This window comes from Anas acuta, chromosome 5 (assembly GCF_963932015.1).
Source record: "Anas acuta chromosome 5, bAnaAcu1.1, whole genome shotgun sequence".
In the NCBI taxonomy this organism is placed as follows: domain Eukaryota; kingdom Metazoa; phylum Chordata; class Aves; order Anseriformes; family Anatidae; genus Anas; species Anas acuta.
Genome location: NC_088983.1, coordinates 2,719,923 through 2,735,432, shown reverse-complemented (window position 1 = coordinate 2,735,432; position 15,510 = coordinate 2,719,923). Strand labels below are relative to the sequence as shown.

At 49.1% G+C, this 15,510-nt stretch overlaps 2 protein-coding genes across 2 annotated transcripts in view; both read left to right on the top strand.

Moving 5' to 3' along the window:
* SOS2 (SOS Ras/Rho guanine nucleotide exchange factor 2) overlaps positions 1 to 5,330 on the top strand; it is a 52,291-nt gene extending 46,961 nt beyond the window's left edge. The window contains exons 20-23 of the mRNA XM_068682229.1: positions 749 to 1,010; positions 1,927 to 1,968; positions 3,122 to 3,231; positions 3,564 to 5,330. Coding sequence (XP_068538330.1) covers positions 749 to 1,010; positions 1,927 to 1,968; positions 3,122 to 3,231; positions 3,564 to 4,073 — 924 coding nt within the window. The 3' untranslated portion in view covers positions 4,074 to 5,330. The remainder of the gene's footprint in view (positions 1 to 748; positions 1,011 to 1,926; positions 1,969 to 3,121; positions 3,232 to 3,563) is intronic.
* A 3,684-nt stretch (positions 5,331 to 9,014) lies between these two features.
* Positions 9,015 to 13,166, top strand: VCPKMT (valosin containing protein lysine methyltransferase). The gene is made up of 6 exons (XM_068682228.1): positions 9,015 to 9,267; positions 9,426 to 9,536; positions 9,706 to 9,778; positions 10,705 to 10,824; positions 12,078 to 12,182; positions 12,767 to 13,166. The coding sequence occupies exons 1-6, from the start codon at positions 9,047 to 9,049 to the stop codon at positions 12,800 to 12,802; spliced, it is 666 nt and encodes a 221-aa protein (XP_068538329.1). The 5' UTR covers positions 9,015 to 9,046; the 3' UTR covers positions 12,803 to 13,166.
* Positions 13,167 to 15,510: the final 2,344 nt, after the last annotated feature.

Below are 15,510 nucleotides of genomic sequence, written 5' to 3'. Positions count from 1 at the left end.
CGCTGTTTACAGTAATTTCTCTCTTCTTTTTTTCTTCCTTTTCTAAAAATAGAAACCCATGCTGCTCTCTCTGTTATCTGGGCATGAATTCTTTATAGCTTGTGTCTTCCAAAGTAGACATTCTTATGGGAATTTCAGGAAGGTCCAGTTCTGGGTGCTGTAATGTGGTGGAGTCACGCATACCACCACAGGATGGGAACGGAGCTCGTCTTCAAAGCATCAGCTTTGATCTGCGCTGTGTTACACCTGAGTCTGATGAGGCTTGTTTCAGGCACACCAGTAATGCGTGTGTAAGAATTTCAGACTGATTCACCCAGCGTGCATACACGGCATGCGCCTGAGCTTGTCCGTAGTCCTGGACACATGCAGGGGCCTGGAGCCTTTCACATCTTACGTTGCTGTTATGTGAAGCTCTTCTGCAAGCCTATGGAGGCACTCGAAATAACTCCCTGCCAAGATTGTGACTTGCTCTTCCCTGTATTTTATCGTGACTGACGTGCATCTGAAATTTGACTATTTGTTCTTCATAGCTGTGAGAGTATTTAATAAGCTGGAAAATAAGATTTTTAAGCCGCATCCCTAACTTTTCAGTAAGCTCCTGTAGTACAGATAACAACCTCAAGTCAGTTGCAAAGAGGCTGTAACACTTCCATATGTATTTGACAAGTACCTTTTAAAATCACTCGTAGAGACTTGGTGATTTTGCTATCTGCAGTGTTAGCAGTACTAACCAGCTTTATTTCTTCAGCCTAGAAAAACAACGTACCCCCTAAAATCTCCTGGGATAAGGCCCAATACCGGCAGACACGGCTCCACCTCCGGCACCTTGAGAAGTCATCCATTACCACTTGAAAAGGAACCGAGTAAGATAAGTTTCAGTAGAATTACTGAGGCAGAGCATGAATCAACAGTATCGGCACCAACTTCTCCAAACACGCCGTCTACTCCACCAGTCTCTGCTTCTTCAGAGTTCAGCGTATTTTCAGACGTTGATCTCAACAGTTCTTATGGTAAATATGTTTTAATAATTGTTGCTGCTGTCCCTCGGGATTCCGAACTGTGTTGGTCTGTGTGCCAGCCTTTAAAAAAAATCATTGCAAAATTTAGTTGTGAACGATGAAGTTCTTGAATCAGTGCTGTACGTACTGCAGTTTGGAAATGCCTGCCCTAAGTAGTTAAATTACAAGGGATATTTCCAGTCTTTTGGCCTACTAAAGCTGAGGCAATCTGTTCTGAGAGATGTCCCCGTGAGGCTTTACAGGGACTGCGCCTGCTTTACCACGTATGGCACCTTTGTAAAGAGACAGTGCTGAGAGCCTGGAGTCCACGCCAGTGCATTTCAGGAGCATTCCTGTGGACTGAACACACTCTAGAGATTCTGGTTTCGTTTCCTTTGAAGAGAATCCAGTCTGTATATTTGGAGATGTGAACCAAAGCGCCAGAAAGTGGGGGGTGGTCAGGGCGCTCGCTGCAAAATGCAGTCTTGATTAAAAAATGATCCTCTTAGCATAGATGCACTAATAGGCTGCCAAGCTTTGCTTGTAGCTGTGAGCAGCTCCTTGGTCTTAGGAGCAGCCTGTGAGAGGCCTTGCCTCTTCTAAGAGGGAGCTGCAGACTGGGCAGGCAGCTTAATCCTCATGGGGGGTAAGTGACAAGATCTATATGGCAAATGCTGAGGGCGTGTGGGCTGTAGGGGAAATGAATGACAACGTGGTGGTGTCCAACAGACTGTAATAATGAAGTTTAATTCCCAGCATAACTTAAAATCTTTTGTTCAAGAATATTTTTCATAGGAAAGCTTAATTTGTGTTAGCAGTAGATAAACTTAGAAAATCTGGTCGTCTTTGAGGTCATTCACAAGCACGCTTTGTGCTGTAGTGGAGATGTTCTGTCTGGAAAATCTTTAATCCGTTTTTCATTTAACAGGTAACAATAGCATCTTCGCTCCCGTCACTTTGCCACAGTCGAGTGAGTACTGTAACTCTATTAAACGTTTCCTTTAACTTTGCTTTTCCTGGCTTCAGGAGAGCTGAATAGTAATTAAATGGTCTCTGAAATCTGGGATAAAATATGGACTGTGTTCGTTAAATAGAGTTCTGAGGGGAGTTTTTTACAGGCTTTAGATCAACCATCCAGTAAAGCAGTCTAAAAAATCTAAGAACTGTCTGATCTTTTTTTTTTCCCAGGCCTCTAGTATGATGTTGCTTCTCTTTTGAATGTCCTTGAAGATTGTTTTGTTTGAGTAATGATACAAACGAAGCAACCTGATAATTTAGCATTACCACTCAGTGAAAATAATTGTTCTATTGCTGGGGAATTAAGAGGTGCTTTTTGTACCACAGCTGTGAGGGAAATCCTGTATTCATCTGCCTTTTGAGCTTCTCTTTTTTTACTCCCCTATTTCGCAGACATATATAATTCTTCATAATATGAACATTTCAAACTGGAGAGCGCAGTTGCCTAATGCACTGGTACAGAGTGCTGCGCACTTCGAAGCAAAAAAGCAAAGGTGTGACAAAAGTCACAGACAGCTTGGGGGTTGTGCTGTTTCTTTGAGGATTTCTTCCTTGGTAAAACAGAAGAATTTGGAACGTAATAAAACGCTGTGGGAGTTATCACCATCTCTTCAGTGCAGTGTATAATTCTTCTGCTTTAGAAACGCTGCAAAGCTAATAACAAAGCCTCAAAACTTCCAAATTTGAGTATGTACCCGTAGGGCCGAGAGAACAAACTTTCCACTCAAAAGTGTGACTGAGCCGTGTGGCCAAACTGCAGGTGCTGTGGTAAACAGGCACATTCTGCAATACAGAGAGGATTGCAGTGCAAGTTGTTGAAGTACCCGCTAGGAGTTGACTTCATTTTATTTATTTTTGGGTCCTTTAGCATTGACTGCTAACTGCTGACGTGTATCTTTGATTTTGGAAATGGGAGACCACTTTGTAAAGAGTATATCTGATGAAAGCAATGAATGAGAGTTTCATGCAGCTGCAATGTAGTGGTTCATGTTGCTGTTGAACACAAAGATCTGCTTGTTGGAATTTCATCTAGTTTGGTGTAATATTCTTGAATACGTTCCTCAGATATTACACAAGCAGTAAAATACCGGCTCTTCTCTCTCCAGAGACTTTCTTCAGCTCGTGGGGTAGCTTTCCTAAACTAAGTGACGAACCTCAAAATCCTCCCCCGCTTCCTCCTCGCAAAAAGATGGATCAGGATGCTTCTAACGCTAAGGTATATTTTCCCTGTATTGAATAGCTTTGATAATAAATCACTGAACGTCTAGCCAGGTTGGATTTCGTTAGTCTTTTGAAGATTTGGCACATTTCAGATGCAGTGCTCCAGTTACTCCTTTTGAAGTTTCAGGTTCCCAGTGTCCAAATCCTGCTTAGCTGCTTTGGGAACATACCGGTCATAATCAGATCAAAGATAGGGCTATGCCAGTATCACATTTGTGACAGCACCAGTAACAAACTTGAAGAAAATTCAGCAGCTCTCAGGAGATAATGCTCTTCACCTAAAAATCTCCGTTTCTTACGGTGCCTTTTTCTCTTGTAACGTCGTAGGGAAGTTTAAAATTGGATGACGATCCCCCCGCGATCCCACCCCGGCAGCCGCCACCTCCAAAGATACAGCCTCGTGTTCCTGCTTACACTGGCTCCTTCGAGCAGCCTCTGCACAGCCCTCCTCCGCCGCCCCCTCGGGACCCTCTTCCTGAGACTCCGCCGCCAGTACCGCACCGGCCTCCCGAACACTTTATCAACTGCCCTCTCAACCTGCAGCCGCCGCCGGTGGGACGCTTGCACAGAGATCCCGAGTGGTTCAGGGAGGCTGGCACGGGCCCCAGCTCTCCTGGCACTCCTCCCAGCACTCCCTCTCCACGGGTCCTGCGCCGCTGCTGCGTGACCAGCGCCAGTCACAACAACCTGGTCCACCCTCCCGCGCCCCCCGTCCCGCCCAGGCAGAATTCGAGCCCTCAGTTACCCAAACTGCCACCAAAGACTTACAAAAGGGAGCTCTCCCACCCGCCTTTGCACAGACTGTCTTTGCTAGAAAATGCAGAAACTCCTCAATGACCTTAGCCATAGTAGTCATTGACACTGGAATAGTATTTGTAAAGTTCCTTTTTTTTTTATTTATTCGAAGAAGGCAGTGTATTTTAGTACTTTTCACAAATTATGCTCTTAAAGTGCTGCTGATCAAACAAAAAAAATAGCTTAAATTGGAAAAATAAGATGACACACACTCTAGCCTGCGTCTGTTCGACAGCATTACCCTCAGGTGATCAGCAGCATTGCCTTGTTTCACGTCCTTAGTGCCGACAGTTATGCCAGTATACAAAATATATCTTTTTGCACTGTAAACTACACTAATTGAGTTTAAACTGACATCATTTAATTGCACTGAGCCAAAAAAGGTGCGTCTGTGGATTTTTTTTTGTTTCAAATTTGAGCACTAGTGGCCTTTTTTAAAAAGAACAATGGGATGATTACCCAACGGCAGGATATACAGCGTTTCCTGATTTTAAACCTCTGGCCACTTGCCTTCTAACTCTGTGTGGGCTTGGAGGTTCGTGAGTGACAGCTACTGTTCCCAAATATTTTAATGCCATGTCTTAATTGCCATTGATTTGCTGCTGAAGACAAAAAAAAAAAAATAGATTGAAATCTAAAAGAAGATACCAAAATACTCAGTTGGTGTTGATTATTTTGAGGAAGTATGAACAAGGACTGCCTGTCTCAGATACTGGAAAGGATCCCTAGTACTTAGCATGCATCTTGTTCAGATGTGCCTTTTTGTTTTGGTAGGTGAAGATGTCTTAAGCTAAAGAGTTGTCTACTGTTCTGGAGAACAAAGCTATATGCCATGTATGTACAATTGTTTATATTGTATATTTACAGATAATGCTAATAACCTGTATAAATTGAAGTGACGTGAGGCCTATAATACAGTCTGCTACTCTCGCAATCCTATACGGTCAGAAGTGTTTCCTCTGGCTTAGGAACAGTCTTGCCTTCCAAACCTAATACCTTCCTTTAGATCTCACTTAACTTAATCGTGAATCCATTTTGGAAATTGGTAGCATTTAAACCAGCAAACACTTTAAAGCTTTATTAAACTTTTTAAACTGATAAGTGAATGGAACTTTTATTTGCCAGTTGAACTACTTGTTTGAACTGGTGTGAGAGTGAGTCTGTTTTACTGGTAGTACTGTAGCAGCATTTATAAAGTGGTCAGAAGCCACATTTTATTTACTGGTCTGTGGCCTTTTACTGTGCTTTGTATCAGAGTTCTTAACAAGATTAATAAATCACCCCAGTCTTAATTTTCAAGAGCTTGAGCAGTGCGTGTTCCTTGTAAGGACAAGGTTTGGAACTGGATGTAGTAAGTCTGCAATACAAAATGCCCCAATTTTCCACGTTGCTCTTCTCAGCTTTTGTTGTCGTTTCTTCTGCAATTGAGTCCACACCGTGCTGCAAGCAAAGTTTCAAGGAAGCTGAGCGTGACACATGACAGCTCCCTGGGAGCGTGTCCTTTCCCTCCACCTGCTAACCCACCAGATAGATGCCTCAGCCCTTCTAGCTGGAGAAGTGGTTTCCATTTTTTCCAGTTCCTGTCTGGAGGCTGAGCGCTGTGGTGGGATTTAAAGCAGCTCAGGCTTCCAAGTCACACTGTGGCTTTTCATCAGCCTGCTTATGTTGCTGCCACCGTGTCAGGCACTTCCTCAGGAAGAGGAGAGACAATACGGCTGGGAAGGAGTGCTAATTCTCTTCTCCTGGGAAGATGCGTCTTGGTGTCTGTCTCTTGGACATTCTTCTCCTGCCTGTCCCCTTCATGCTCCTTTCCTGAGAACATACAGATGTCAGCTTTTTGTACCTTCCTATACAAGTGCTTAAACCAGAAGCATGTTCCATATCCCATATTACAATGCAGCATAGCTTTATTTTGGTCCTGATTCAGCAAAGTCCTCCCCAGATCGCTTTAAGCTGAGCATCTGCTGACCAGTAATGGCTTCCATGTATGTCAAAGTACTTCCCTCCATCGAGACCCTGAAGAGATCAGTGTGAAGAGACCTCCAAAGACCATCTAGTGCAACTGCCTGGCCATTTGAGGGCTAACCAAAAGTTAGAGCATGTCACTGAGGGCGTTATCCAAATGCCTCTTGAATACTGACAGCCATGGGGCATCAGCTGCCTTGCTAGGAAGCCTGTGCCAGTGCCTGACCACTCTCAAGGTAATTTTTTTTTCCTGACCTCCAGTCTGAACCTTCCCTGGTGCAGCTCAGTGCCTTTCTCAGTGCTTCCCATTCTCAGGGAGCTGTAAAGAGCAAGGAGGTCTCATGGCCTTCCCTTCTCCAGACTGGACAACCCAGCTGTGCTCACCTCTCCTCACAGGCCATGCCTTCCAGATCCTTTGTGAGGCTCCAGCTTGTGATGGAGTTCAAGCAGAGCGTGAAGCTGTGGCAGAAGCAGTGTGTGTTTAGCAGAGCTCCCCTTGGGATGACACGGGGGCACACCGCTCACAACAGCCTTTTTTAGGTGATGACTTGCATTTTATGTTGCCAGCCTACAAAACACATAGGGAGGGACCCATGAAAGGCTTCATTTTTTGATTCTTAAACCTAATTGTGAAAGAGTGGCTTGGGGTGGAAGTTCTACATTCAGATGGGAGCCTATGAGTTTATGTTGTGGTTTTGACAGCAGCAGGTCCCACTAAGCAAGCGCCCAACCAACACCACTGCCTTCCTCAGTTATTCCTCCTCCTCCTGGTGCCTCTTCAACCATATTTTGTTGTGCTCTGAACTGGATGTGGAAAAAGATCCCCTTGCTTTTCACAAGGTGGGCTTGGTGTGTCACTGCCCCTCTCATGAAGACAAGGCTGAGAGCTGGGACCTCACAGCAGCCTGCCAGTGCCTAAAGGGGCTGCAGGACAGCTGGGGGGGACTCCCAGCTGGGGCTGGGATTAGATGGACTGTGAGGTCTCTTCCAGCCCAAACCATCCTGTGGTTCTGTGAAGTGAATCAGCGCTGGTGGAGGGCCAGTAAAGCTCTAGCCAGAGGAGAGGAGAGCAGGAACCTCTTAAATTAGATCTCCCGATAGAGGTAATAATGAGGAAACATGTTGCCCAAGGTATTTGGGCAGTGCTAGAAGAACACGCTGCCTGTGCTAGAAAGCAGCAGGAAAACATTGTTCCCAGTTGCATTTCCCATGCGTGAAATATTACCCGTACCTTCACAGAGCCAGTTCTGAAGTTAACTCGAAGTATATAAATCACAGCATGATTCAGAAAAGAGGCCTTGCGTATGGATAACTTACCGCACAATTAAACCGTCTTCCAAGCATAACAGGAGCTGGAAAATGCAAAAACAAAGAACTGTTCCAAAGCAGGGCAGCAAGAGCAATGCCAGCAGCTTTAAAAGTACAGCGGGTACAGAAAGGCGCATTCCCAAAGTAACCCTTCTGCTGTGGAAGTGGTCAGAGGCAGGCAGGTTCCCAGCAGTGTGGTTCGCTGGAATGCCAAGATAGCAGTAAATTAACGTTTCAGCTACTTCGTAATTAGAGGGGTGGATAAAAAGAGCAAAAAAAAAATGCTAGAGGAAAAATGTGAAATTGCTGGGTTTGAAGTTGGCTGGTGTGGGAAAAGGCAGTTCCCTCAGAAAAGTGCAGATAAACAGATGGAATGTGAAATCGCTTAATAGCAAACGCAACATCTTGCTAGTTTCTTTCAGTGATCCTATTTTGAGTTACTGGGTTTTAGCAGTTCCTCCTGCTCTGGAGCCAGGATAATTTCTTCAGGCACTATGACTTGGCTACAGCAGATCCAGAACAAAGGAAAAAATAAGAAACCATCTTTAACCATCTTTTATTCTTTTTTTTTTTTTTTCTTTCCAGATTTCAAATTTTTCCAGTTTTCAAAACTACACCACAGGTCTGAATGGCCCGTTCAGGATTCCTACTAAATGCAGGAACTCCTCCTGAGGGCAGGGAGTGAGCATCAGTAAGAAATGCTAAGAAAGAGAGTAATTACAGTTTCCAAACATCGAAGGAAAATAACAACAAAAAGCCTTTGCATTTGACAATGTTGACTCACAGTCCACTCATATTCAGCTGCTTTTTTAAAACCTTGGAAGTTTAAATGTTGGATGAGGACCTCGAACACCTGGGATTTGTAGCAATGCTGTGGCATTTTAGGTGGGACTGCGTGCCCACAGCGCTTACAGGCTACAGCCTCTGGTTCCATGGAGCAACTTGTGGAATGGGTTTTGCTTATAAACAAGCTGGGAAGATGCTGGAAACTGATCATATGCTCCCCATGTTTACACAAACACACATGGAAAGTGAACATCTCCAGGTGACATTGGGCACCTGCAGCTCTCCCAGACATCTGCACTGTGCTGGTTTCCAGACCTGTGGTTTTTTGGAAGAGCAGTTAGTGTAGGGTGAAGAGAATGGTGATAGAAACCCATTTTTCCTCCACAGCTGACTTTCCTCTGGCTGGCGCTCAGCATCAGCCCAGCAGAACGGGAAGGCTGGGTGAGGAAGGTGGGACGAGGGACAGGGATGGGGGAACTTTCTCCATGGGGTCTTCACATGGAGGTTTTTCACCTCTTAACTAAACTCTGGCTTTTGTGGAGAGCATGTACAAGGTTTTAATGACCAGACAAGCAGGGACTGCTGTTTTCTTCCCTACAGCAACCATGCCCGTTAGCGTTACATCTTTACATTTGCCCCTGTGCTGCCAGCAAACAGTAAACTCAGGTGAAAAGGGATTTTCCTGTCAAGCAAGGGCAGCTCAGAATACACTTTCCTGTAGCAGCCAACGTACAGGTGAGTTTAAAAAACAGCTTTTGGAGCACTTCTAACGAAACAGCTCACTGTGGGACCCCCGCTGCTTCAGCGGAGAGCCCGACAGAGGCTGAGCAGGGCGAGCACCGCTCCCTGAGGCGATGGCCCCGGCCGCCATTTCCTTCAGCCCGCCGCGGCCGCCATGGCGGCGGGGCGGCGCCCCTGAGGCGGGGAGGGGCCGCGCCGCCTCAGAGCCCGCGGCCATGGCGGCGGCGGGCGGCTTCGTGAGGGAGCTGGATCGGCGGGGCGGCCCGGCGCTGCGGCTGGAGCAGCGGGAGGCGGGCGGCGTGGGCTGTGTGGTTTGGGACGCGGCGCTGGTGCTCGCCAAACTCCTGGAAACCGGCGCCTGTCCCCTCGCCCGCCGAGCCGTCCTCGAGCTGGGCGCCGGCACCGGCGCCGTCGGGATCATGGCGGCCACGCTGGGGTGAGCGGAGCCTTCCCCTCCTCCTCTTCTTTCGCTGCATGGAGATGTGCGAAAGCCGGGTTTAAATCCTCTCCCCCTCATAAAAAAAGAAAAGAAAAAAAAAAGGGGGTTGTGCATGTGGGGAGGTGCGGCCGTGAGGTGACCCGTGTGTGTTGTAGGGCGAACGTGACGGTCACCGACCTGGAGGAGCTGCAGGAGCTGTTGCTGGTTAATATAGAGAACAACAAACACCTCGTCACGGGGTCAGTCCGAGCCAAGGTACTGAAATGGTTTGTATGAGCCTTGAATGTTCCCGTTCTGCTTCCCGGTGTTACCAAACGTGAAAACGCTGCTTCGGAATGGAAGCTAAAATCACTAACTCTATATGTGCTCATTTATATAGCACAGCGCGTTGTGTGGCGGAAAGCAGCGCTCACCTTTTTCTGTTTCTTTTTTTAGGGGTGAAGATGTCACGGAGTTTCAGCCGCCCCCTGATTACATACTCATGGCTGATTGCATTTACTACGAGGAGGTAAACGAGGCCTTCGCGAAACCCTTGTAGAAAGCTTGCCTGGGAGGAGTTGGGGGTTGGCGTGAGAAGTGTTCAAATAAATCCTGTGCTTCTGTCTTGGTCCCTGTGTCTTAGAGGGCTGTGTAAAACGAGGCTGAAAGGGGTATTTTTAACAGATTTAGGGCCATCTGAGATTCAGCCGAAGACTTTAAAAAAAAAAATCTTAGTAGTTCTTCCCTCTCCTTTTTCTTTAACATTTCAAGTGAAGTGTGAATGAAAACGTTTCGACTGGTAGCCGTGAGCTGCCTTGTGCATTGGCGAATGGAATCTAACTAATAGTGCTATCCCTGCACTGCTCGTGCCCCTGTCACTTCCCTTAGGAAGGGAGAATTCGTGCTTCAGCCAAGCGGCTGTTGCAGCCTTCCCCCAGCTCTCGCCCTGTAGCGCTGTGGGTTGTGTGCAGAGAGCTGACAGCAGTCGTCAGAAAAGGGAAATGACCCGAGGAACCCCGTGGCCCAGCGCTGTTTCGGTTACCAGCCCCTTGCACTGGCTCCCTGGTCATGCTTCCATATGTAGGGTTCTGGATCCGAGCCATATTCCAAGAACGCTTAAGAACACACACTTCTGAAGAGTGTCAAGAAATAGTCATTCTTGCGTGCCTCAAGGAAATGCCCACTTCAGCACTGTGGGATGTTCTTGGCTTTGATGCTAGTGCAGTTTCCCTGGTCAGTCTGTGAAAGTCATCTTCTGTGCAATCTCACTTTCTCTTCTGCTTTCCAGCTTGGCCCCATGTTCTTTTTGTCCTAGATAATGCACTAAAAATAACTCCCTGAAAAGCAAAACTGGAAAGTTTTCTCTTGGGTGAAGACTTTCTCTAGTTAGAGGGTATCGTACCAGGAAAATGAACTTGAAATCTAAGTGGGAAATTCTTAACCTCTTTTGGGCAGTCGTTAGAACCGTTGCTGAAGACGCTGAAAGACCTGACTGGCCCTGATACGTGTGTCTTGTGCTGTTACGAACAGAGGACTATGGGGAAGAATCCTGAAATAGAGAGAAGGTACTTTGAGGTAAGTGTTTTTCACGTGGGCTTTTTGACCACAAGGAAAATAGGCAGCCAGACCTGCGTGGGTTTTTAAAATCCTCTCTGTCTTGTGATGCTGCCCAGATTTGCAGAAGGGACCCTACACATCCAGCAATATCTGTCTGTATCAGGGTAGGCAGGGTAATTTATACAGGAGCAAGAGAATTCACAATTAGTTGTTGTCTTCTTTCTGCAGCGATCGTCTTGATGTTAGCAGAAGTTATTGGAAGGATTAAAAAATAATCTGGTGAAAATCTTTTTTTTTCTTTTAACGTGTTCAATTGAAAGCATAGGGAAAACATGGGTAGAGTTTTCCAGAGTAGCTCAGGAAGTCAGCTCCTTGCTAAGTGGTACAGCTGCTTTTGCAAACATTTCTGCCCCCCACCGAGAGAGCATTAATAGGTGAGGTGATTAAAAACAGACCAGCTGCATCTCCTGAGCAGGTCGAGACACAAAACACTGGTTACGGCTGTGGGGGTGACGGTCAGTGCAGGACTGGACTCTGTACCCGTGAAGCCTGCTGAAAAGCAGCCCTTGTACAGGAGAGCTGGTTTGTATGAAATAATAGCGCTACAAAAAAAAAAAAAGGAAGGGCAAGAATTCCAAGGTGATTTGTACGTGTTAATAAAAGCGCCTCTTTGGTAATTAGCCTTGCCTCGAACTCTTGCAGGGACCTGACTGTGAGGAGGGTTGCTATAATTGAGATCGGTTCTGATGAGGTACTGCTCCCACAGTAAATACAATAGGTGTAGGTGTTCCTGGATGGGTTCTGCTTTCCTGTAATTTATTTCCTTCCTTAGCTTGTCAGGGTTCAGCCAAGTTAATCTTCCAAGCGCGTTGCAGGGTTGATGTGTTTTTGTTTTCTTTTCTCTCCAGCTGTGAAGGTTGGCAGACAGAGGCAGGTGCTGTGGTTTGGCGTAGCACTTTGGGGATGGGAGGAAGCAAAACCTTCTGTCAAAAGCTTTAGGGTTTTTATTTGGTACGTCGCAAGATGTCTGGAGCTTTGAATTGGCACTGGGTTAGTTAAAATGAGGGCAAATATGCTGCACTGGGGGAAAAATGGCTCACCTGCTTGTAAAGGCCTTCAGTGGAATGGTCTGAGCGTGGAGGCTCCAGCCCCGTAAGGATTCCCACCTTCGTGGGGTGTAGTGTGGCACCTTTTAAATCGAGTTTGTCTTCACGCGTGCTTAGTTCGAAAGGGCAGTGCCATTTGAGTTATTTTGTGTCCTCCAATAACAGCTGCTTCAGGCGGACTTTGAGCTGGAAAAAATTCCCCTGGAGAAGCACGATGAGGAGTATCGCAGCGCAGACATCCACATCGTGAATATCCACAGGAAGCGAGCGGTAGGTTGATTTGGCCGGCGCGGTGCGCGTTGCCAGGAGTTAACAGAGCTGCTGTTTACTTGGCACCGGTGGAGCTGAAGCTGTAAACTGACTGTGAAATACCGTGAGGGACCCCGTGGAACTACAAACCAGAACTGTGCTGGTACAAAGGGGCTCTTTTGTTGTGGAGCTCTGCCAGGTGCCAACCTTTGACTTCAGCAGGGCCGCCTTCGAGCCGTGTGCTGATTTTCTCTTCTGTTTCTGCACTGTGTAGCATGGTAGAACCTCAGAGATGGAGTTTTGAAGCACCAAAGTAATAAAAAACCAACGTTTCAGTCCTGTGCACTCTGCTCTACCTCCCTCTTCCCAAAACCAGTCTGTAGAGGTGGTTCTTAGCTCCCTGTCACTGTTAGAGCATTTTTTGGTTAACACTGAGCAGACAGGCATGAAGAAAGTGCTCTGCGTATGGTGCTGGTGTTACACGTGGGTCCAGTACTTAAACAGAAGTGTTCTAGTTAAAAGTCTGTACTTTTGGGGATTTTTCAGCTGTCTTCCTAGATTTTTCTGTTGTGAGATCTTTGACCACGTTATCTGTCCTCTGGCAGCTGGCTGGAGCTCTGGAGAAGACGGAGAGAGCATGAAACAGCTCCGCAACGGGACTGCCTGCAGCGTGGTTGGTGACTCACCCGCGGAACGCTGCTGGACTTGGCACGAGGCGCGGGGAGGAGCGGGCTCCTTCCCCCAGATGCCCTGAGAGCCCCGTTCTGAGCACACACCGATCTCCTGCTGCCTGCAGGAGAAGAGGAAGGCTAAAATGGAACCAGAGCTTAATCCAGAGCAGCACTGGTTGCGTGGTCGGGTTACCTCCTGGCCGAGCACACCCAAGGGCGCTGCGTGGAAGTCTCTGTGCCATAAAGCAGCACCACCCGCTCCCTTCGAGGAGAAACCCCCGTGAGGGGGCTCAAACAGGCCCGGAGAGCCGCTCAATAAAACTTTTCCACTCGAGTTGGGCATTTGGTGGTTTCTGTGTCTGTTTTTGCGTTGCAGAGGTCCCGGGAATCGCGCTGCAGGAGCAGGGCATCGTGGCGGTGGGTACGGCACTGAGAGGATGCACAGATGGGCCTGAACCTGGGCAAAATTGTTCTTTCTTTTAACCCCATCTGAATTCTCTTATTATAAGGATGCGCAGCGTTAAGTTGGGCCACCTTTAAATTATTCTGGCGAGCAGGTTCCTTGCTGCAGGTGGCGTTCCTTACCCAGCTGCCCCTTGCTGCTGCGCACTTTGAAATTTAATTTCAGGGGAAAACGCTTTGAAATTTAATTTCAGGGGAAATCGTGCTGCTTCTCCATACAGGAGGCATCCCAGGCTGGCTGTGCCATCCCCCAGCACGCCGTGAAATCAGGTCTGCAGCAGCAGCGATGCTGCCCGGCATGGCTCCTAACAGCCTTGTTCCCTCAGCCCCTTGCTGCACGCTACGTGCAGCACACGCAGTTCCTCCTCCAGAACCGGCGACGGAGGCGCTGAGTCAGCAGCTCGTGCGCGGGGAGCCCTGTTGGGAGGCACCTGGGTGCTTTCTGCAGCCCTCCTCCTGCCCCCGGCCCCGCTTTATATCCGCCGAGAGCGCTCCCAGGAAGCTCCGCGCCCCGCAAGGCGCTGCCTTGGCTTGCAGAGCCCGGCGCGGGCGACGAGCGAGCGCGCGGCGAAGCGAGGCTGTAATTTGTCCTAACCGCACGCGTTATTTGTTAACTCGCCCTGAAAAGAGCTCCTTAATTAAAAGGTGGCCTGCAGGAAGAGATTTACTGGCGTTGTTCGTGCCAGCCTGATGGGGCTGGTGGAAAACCTCGCCCGAGAAGAAGCGGGGTGCTCCCCGCTGGGGGTGCAGGGGTGCAGCAGCATCTCCCAGGGGGCCGGTGCTGGCGGAGCAGCTGGGTTTTATCTGCGGGGTTGTGTTCTCAGCACTTCCTTTCATCTCTTTCTGAAGAAAAAAGGAAGTCGTGCTCCTCTCCTCCTCGCCTGCGCCTCCGGGCCCTCAGCTTGGGGTGCACAAAACTCGACAGTGCCCGAGCTGGGGCTGGTGTGGGGTGAGGGGGATCCTGGGGGGCACAAGGGTTCCCTCACACCCCCTGAAACCCCCTTGTCTTGGTCGTACCCGCTGTGAGGGGATGTGAAACCCCAAAACTTTGCCCCTGCTGCTGCTGCCCTGGCTCTGTGCAGAGGAAACGGCTGCTGAGCAGGGGGAGGCCGAGAGCGCGGTGGTCGCCTCTGTGCCTCTTGTTCTGCATGGCCCTGAGGTGAAACGGCTGCTTTTGGGGCATAAAAGGGGGATTTTGGAAACGGGGTCAGCATCCTCCTCCTGGCTGCCTCCCAGCAAGGAAGGGGGCCTGCAGGTGAGCTGGGGAGGGAGCAGCACGGACATGGGAATGCCGCGTGGCCGTGCCCCTGCCCCGTTCTCCGTGTTGTGGCACCAAAATTGGGTTTCCACCCTAGCAGGAGAGCAGCAAACGCTGCACGCTGCGCTTCCTGTGCTGCACGGGGCCACCGAGCCGTTTGCAGAAGCTGTTTAAGCGGCTCACTCACAGATCAAAAAGTCACATCCGCGGGTCCTGTTCCCACCCGCGCTCGCTTTCTGTGCCCCAGGAGCCCCCAGCCCCGAACCGAGCCCCGCGGCCAGCTCCTGCCCTGATCCTGCAGGAGGCTTTTTTTTTATTCCTCTTTCACTTCTGGGCTGGTTTATACGCTTTTTTTTATTATTTTTTTTTTTAAAGGCTGTATAAGGGAGGAAGCCACCATGGGAGGAAGGGAGGTGGGGACACGGGGAAGCAGCTGGGGTGGCTCTTGCTGTGTGGGGTCCCAGCCCTGGTCCTGTTCCCGGTCCTGGTGGGCTGGGGCACGCAGCACACCTGCTCCCACCCCTGCCCCTCTTTTCTCCCCGTGCCCAGCCACAGGGGAGGTTTTACTCATGGTGCTGGAGGGGCTGAGTCCTCAGGGCCCCATCCTGCTGTGTCCCCATCCTGCTGCTGGCGGCGTCCCCGTCCCTGCTGAGCCCACACTTCCCATTGTGCCCCGAGCCCTGACTCATCGCTCTCGCTGCCGGCTGGGCCGAGCTCATCTGCTGCAAACCCACAGGGATGTGAGCACAAACCCTGGTGCGGGGCCAGCCGGGGCTCCCCAGCTCGTGGGCACTTTCTGTTCCCTTCCTGTGGCTCCAGGGATCGGCCGCTTCGCCCTTTGCCCCCCATCAGCTCCTGCTGCGCTTTGGCTGAGCCCTGGACGGTGCCTCATGTGCCAGGGGATGCTCTCCTGAAAAAATAGCCCAGCACACCGCCTGTGTCTCGGCCTCTGCTCCCC